This window comes from Branchiostoma belcheri, unplaced genomic scaffold (genome assembly GCF_001625305.1).
Source record: "Branchiostoma belcheri isolate BF01 breed outbred unplaced genomic scaffold, Haploidv18h27 scaffold54, whole genome shotgun sequence".
Lineage (NCBI taxonomy): Eukaryota > Metazoa > Chordata > Leptocardii > Amphioxiformes > Branchiostomatidae > Branchiostoma > Branchiostoma belcheri.
In genome coordinates, this window is record NW_017804176.1 from 1,112,090 (window position 1) to 1,118,574 (window position 6,485).

General features: G+C 44.4%; 1 protein-coding gene across 1 annotated transcript; it reads left to right on the plus strand.

Annotated features, from left to right (window-relative positions):
- Window positions 1-464: 464 nt before the first annotated feature.
- Window positions 465-5,193, plus strand: LOC109481069 (extracellular calcium-sensing receptor-like). The gene is made up of 5 exons (XM_019783542.1): window positions 465-2,114; window positions 2,252-2,510; window positions 2,891-3,014; window positions 3,390-4,715; window positions 5,156-5,193. Exons 1-5 carry the CDS (start codon window positions 781-783, stop codon window positions 5,191-5,193), a joined length of 3,081 nt encoding a protein of 1,026 aa, XP_019639101.1. The 5' UTR covers window positions 465-780.
- Window positions 5,194-6,485: the final 1,292 nt, after the last annotated feature.

Here is a 6,485-nt window from a genome sequence, read left to right on the forward strand (position 1 = left end):
CCCAACATATTTATATTACAAGCTCTTGGTTCATTTCCCACAGGGTCGAAAGATCACATCCATTAACCTTCCAATCACTCACAGATCAATTTTCCCACTTGTGGTACAAGCAATAACTCATCATCTCTCTGAAGAGAAATCTATGCTCTACAAATGTAGGTGTGAAGGACAGATTCCCCTGGAAAGTTATAATTTAATTATAAGGCAGCCTGTTTGGTCTGGCAGATTTTCCAAAAAGGATAGTACCAGTTAGTACCGTGAGTCATGTAAACATTTCCTGTAGTTTCCAGGCTTCAAGGAGATGGATACTCGCTTTTCTGATTACCAATACATACTGTAGGTGTGAAAGACACAGTCCATAACATTCACCAAGGACCTCAACTGTGTAAAGTAACATTTTCCTTTTGTTCCCAGGATCTGAAGAGTGACTGCTGACTCTCTACAGTGCTCCACCACTACTCTACACGGAGTGTGAACTTGAAGGAAGCCCTGATCATGACCACCTTCTCAGCAACCATTTTGCAGATAAGAGCATAATGAGAGTCACACAAGCTTGTACATGTAGGTCAACGTCACAGACATCCCCTGAGCACTGAGATGAAGATATAAACTTGTCAGTTCACGCCCGTCCAACAGTTTCCCTCTACATGTGCAGGACTGCCTTGACATGAGAACTATCCGAATGTGTGAGATGGAAAGTGGCGAGATCACGTGAAGTTAGCCTTGCTGGAAACTATAGATAAGGACTAGTTTTGTGCAAAGGAATCAAAATCAGCCACAATGTTACAGCTCTGCAAAAGAACATTTGTAAGTGCTGCTGTATATGTGATTTGCTACTTGTGCCTCCATGTGAGTCGATCTGCCGTGGCCATGGATGGCTTCTTGTCGTACCACGGTGACATCATGCTGGGTGGGTTGTTCTCGATGCACACTGTACTACAGACGGCCCAGGACAACCAGCTGGCCACAGAAGCGCAGTGCACGAACTTCCGCTACCGTGGTTTCCGCGAACTCAGTGCCATGAGGTTCGCTATCGAGGAGATCAATAACAGCACGACGCTGCTACCTGACGTCAAACTTGGCTACAACATCTTTGACGACTGTAACCACGTGAAGAAAGCGCTCGCTGCTTCGCTACGGTTTGCAGCCAGGAACAACATCGCCACAATCGGGTTCGACGATGACTGCCAGTGTAACTTTGCGAACCCGGCGACACTAGGTGTCGTCGGGCCAACCAGCTCTGACATCACCATATCAGTGGCAAACCTACTTGGGCTTTTTGACATACCCATGATCAGCTACGCTGCAACCAGCAAGAAGCTGAGCGACAAATCCCAGTTCCCCAACTTTCTCAGGACAGTTCCCAGTGACTTTCAACAGCCCAAAGTCATGGCAGAAGTAGTTGCACACTTTAACTGGACGTGGGTGGGAACCATAGCAGGCGACAACTCTTATGGGCGACCAGGAATCGAACAGTTCCTGACAGAAGCTGAAAACAAAGGTATCTGTGTTGCTTTTACAAAGTACATCACAGCGTCAGAAGGGATCGATGACGCCCTTCGAGCAATAGAGAACAACCCGGATGTGAAGGTCATAGTTGCTTTCATTGGTGGGTCAAACCTAGAACCTCTTATAAGCCGTGTGACGAGAAACGACATCACGTGGATTGCGTCGGAAGCCTGGTCCACGTCTTCCTCCATTCTCCAGTTCACCGACGTGACCCGCGGCACCCTGGGTATCCAGCTTCGCACTGGCAAAATCGAGGGTTTTAAGGAATACCTGCGCAGGTTGAGCCCCCTTAAAGAGCCTCACAACAAACTCCTGCAGGCCATGTGGGAGGAGGAGTTCAACTGTAAGTATGAACCCGACAACACGACATGTGCCTCCCCTCCCCCCGGTGACGTCACCCCCACCCCAGGGATCCACGTAGCTACCCAGAACTGCACCTCCATCCTCTGCACACGCCAGGAGAGTCTGAATGGCTCAAAGCTGCTCAACTTCAACGACTTGGAGCTTACAACGGCCTTCCACTCATACGTGGCCGTCTATGCCTATGCACACGCGCTACACGACATCTTTGCCTGCCGTCCTGAAACCAGCCCACTGTCTGATAGGTCTGTACCTTTTGATGTATCTTTACATGAATCTTTAATGTTCTCAGAATGTCTTTTCTGGGCTGGCAATAGGGGCTGACAATTGCAGCATCCAGAACTCTCAACATTTTTCTGAATAATATTTCATATCACTGTAGGTCCTGCCCCAATGTCTCTGCCATCACACCTCGCCAGCTGCTGCAGTTTGTACGGAACGTCAACTTCACTGACTCCGTGGGCGAGATCGTGACCTTCGACGAGAACGGAGAACCAGCGCCGCACTACAGCATCCTGAACTGGCAGGAGAAGAACGGGAAGCTGGAGACTGTGCAAGTGGCAGACGCTGTGGGGAGCCAGGGTCTGGACCTGAACCACAGCATACAGTGGAACAATGGGGCTAACATCACGAACACTCAGGTACATGTAATACATAAAAATGGGATCAGACAATTCAGTCAGACCACTGTCATTAGGGTTTCAGTTATGGTAGAGTTAGGATCAACACCAGTACCATTGACAATTGTTAGGGTTAGGGTTTGGGTAGAGTTAGGGCTGGACGAACACCATTGACAGTTGTTAGGGTTAGGGCTCTTCCTACATTATATATATACATTGTAGGTAGGTTTGACTTGGCCAAATTAGCTATGGTCTGACTTGACAATGGCCAGATCTCCCTTAAGCTTGTATCTTGTTAAGTGCAAGTCACGCAACAACAGACCAGATTTTGAACTGTTGACTACAGAATCATACCCAGTGGCTGTGGCTTTTGCCAAATGGTTGTTGTTTGTTGTTTACAGGTTCCGGTGTCCACCTGTAGTGAAACCTGCCAAGCAGGTTTCTTCAAGGGGAGGATAGAAGGGAAACCTACATGCTGCTGGAAATGTCAGTCATGTGGGGAAGGCAACATTTCAACTACCATAGGTAAATTGAATTTTCTATTGAATCACGCACACTAACTATATATGTCATGTACATTTGTAACACTTCACTGCAGCTACAGAAGATAAAATTTGAACTACAGGATGACAGGCAACATTTCAACAACTATTACAAATTTAACATCAGAGCAAGATGCTGAAATTTAGATCCAGGCAACATTTCAACAGTTACTGTAACATATCTACATTGTAGGAACAAAAATAATGGAGGAAATAGTCTGTGATAGCTAGCAGTACAGTGTAACAGTTGCTGACAAATGCAGGATAGCAGCACTGTCAGTGTGGTACAATTTGCTTTTGTTACATACATTATAATGCTACTTTATTTTGTAAGTACAACTTCTTATTGCTCCTACAGATGCAGACAGCTGCAAACAATGCGGTGAGCGGGAATACAGCAGCAAGGACCATACTAAATGTCTCAACCGTGAGGTGGACTTTCTAGACTGGACGGAACCCATGGCCATTGTGTTCGTCTGCCTGATCTGCCTTGGCACCATTCTGACAATTTTAATCACAATACTGTTTATCGTGAAGCGGAATACTCCCGTTGTGAAGGCGTCGAGTCGCGAGCTACTGTTCCTTCTGCTGCTGGGCCTCCTACTGTGTTTCCTCAGCTTTCTGCCTTTCATCGGGATTCCCACCAACTTTACCTGCATCTTACGACCCTTTCCACTGGGCCTGGGTTTCGCACTCAGCATTTCTGTCATCCTCGTGAAGACGAATCGCGTGCGTGTCATCTTCGAAGCCCGTCTTCCGAGCAGCCTTCACCGCAAGTGGCTGGGGATTCGTATCCAGCTGCTGTCAGTTTTCCTGGCTGTTTTAGGAATGCTCGTGGTCCTGATAGTGTGGAGCGTTGCCGCTCCCCCATATCCTGAAGAGAACTTCGACATCCAGCCAGACAAGATTTTCCTGGAGTGCAAAACAGGCACGTGGATTGGCTGGGGGGTCATGATTGGCTACATCGTGGTGCTGGCCATGTGCTGCTTCTACTTTGCCTTCAAGGCAAGAAAACTGCCAGAGAACTTCAACGAAGCTAAGTTCATAGTCCTCAGCATGCTCATCTTCTTCATTGTGTGGATTTCGATCATCCCTGCCTACGTTGGGACGACAGGGAAGTTCGTTGTGATGACCCAGGGCATCGCGATTTACGCCTCCACCTTCGGGCTCCTGGCATGCTTCTTCTTCCCAAAGTGCTGGGTGATCCTGGTCACGCCCGAAAGGAACACTATGGCCTACATACGGGAGTCTACCACTGAGCACTCCTTCGTCACGGCAGCACGGGTCACCATTAGGAGACAAACTGAGGACACGCAAACATCTGCTGGATCCAGAGGATCCTCCAAATCTGGCAGCCTGTTGAGGAAGGGTAAGAAGGGGGACAATGGATCTGGCAGAAAGAGTGAAGGTCTTAAGATGGGGCCGCTTGGTAACAAAAACACATCTAACAACAACAGATTGACTTCACTACAGGTTGATAACAGTCCTGAGCTCTTCCGTGCAAGAAGCAGCTCTTCACCGACAATCATCATCACAGAGCATCAGGACGATACAGAAGACATGTCAGCACAACACCTGACAGTGGGTCATCACCAGCCTACTGTCCAGGTTAACACTGAACCTACAGACAGCAGTAACAATGTGCCAAATCAGGATGCCTGGCTTCATCCTCAAAGCCCAGAGCGTGAATCCCAGTTGTCTAAAAATGTTACGGCAGCAACAAAGCCTTATTTTAACTTTGATGTAGACATGGAAAGACAGTCCTCACATTCTGGCTCAGATATGCAACAAGAGGATGACAAAAATATATCCAAATTGAGTGAAAGTTCTGAAGACTCCATAAATTCGAACACAGGCTGTCCATTACTAACTGGGTACTCAGATGAACCACCCACTCCAGAGAAGTACAACTCCTCTGACCAAACTTTGCCAGATTTGTCCGATGCACAGGTACTTGTACAGCCCACCAACGGTGCATGCAACACAACAGAATCTGTACAACCTTCTCAGAGTGCATTAGACACGTCTGCACAACCTCCTACAAGACTGTCTGACATACCTGTACAGCCTCCCCAAAGTGTGACAGATACATCTGTACAACCTCTCCATGACATGTCTGTGCAGTCAGCTACACCAAATATGGACAGGACTACAATAGATGACCCAGACATCACTTTTGTATAGTTGAACAGGTCTCACAATTTAAGAAAATTTCTTCTACTTGTAAAGCTTTTCAGTCTACATTGGCAAGGAGCTTACTTTTGGTTTTACAAAGGCTGGTTCAATGTACAAAGTCTGACTACAATGATCTCACAAACCTTGTGAAACAACATGCTACGTGTATATTATAGGTACATGTACATTATATGTACAATGCAGATGATAGAGCAAAGTTCATGTAAGAAGCATGTGAAATATTCTACATGTATTAAGGAAGCTTCTGGACAATGTTGGAAAATAATGTCATGTCTGTAGTAAAATGTTTGTAGGAATGGATTTTCTAAGCTACAGTTAGTTGTGAGGTGTAGTAACAGAAATCTATAAAGTGAACATTATGTTGCAGGGTATTGCATTTTTTTAAGTGCTTGTCACATTGACATTTTTTTATGCAAAAGTAAAGTCAGTTAAATTTGTGGATTTGACAGGTTCCAGTTGATACAGGGCTGTCACAAGCACTGTAACAAACTCAAGAGATGAACAGCCAAAAGTACAAATCTTAGATTTTAAACCCTTGTCTTCTCCATGTTGAATTTTGGTCTCTCGTGTACGTACCAGGTTGAAGCTTGGACATATTGTTTTTTCACTTCCTTGACTGTCTACAGGTAACAAACTGAACAAGCTGTTATGGAATGATCCAGAAATATGGAAAAATTTTATTTTTATTTTTATAGGAAACTTGAGTATGTTCTAATGTGTACATCTTTGTTGCCTTCTCAATTGGTAAAGTTTGTCAACTTTGTGAAGTACATAATGGATGTAAATATATTGCATGATTGTGAATAATTTTCAGTTTCAATTTATGTTCAATCCATTGTAATCAATATCTGGCTATGCAATGAAATTTGTTACGGGTTGAAGTTCTATGCATAATGTATCTAAAATCATTTACTCTCGTTTAATGCAAGAAGTACTGTCATTCAAATAAGATTAAAAGACTTTATTTTTATCTCTGTAATTTGAATGTGACATAAAAATGACTCTTGAAATAAACAACAATGACTAGCAGAGTTTTCCATAATTGGCTGTGTGGTTCTATTTTTGAAGTCAGTTCAACAACATCAAATAATTAATGATTTATGAACAGTTAATTGATGATGAATAAATGAAATTGACTAGTAATGTTACGAAATATAGATAATTCTAAGAACACTCTAACTTTTAGTCTCTATTAGACTGTCTCACAGCTACTGTTAGACTGATTGACTGTATTATCTCTAACACTCTTTTTTGAAAC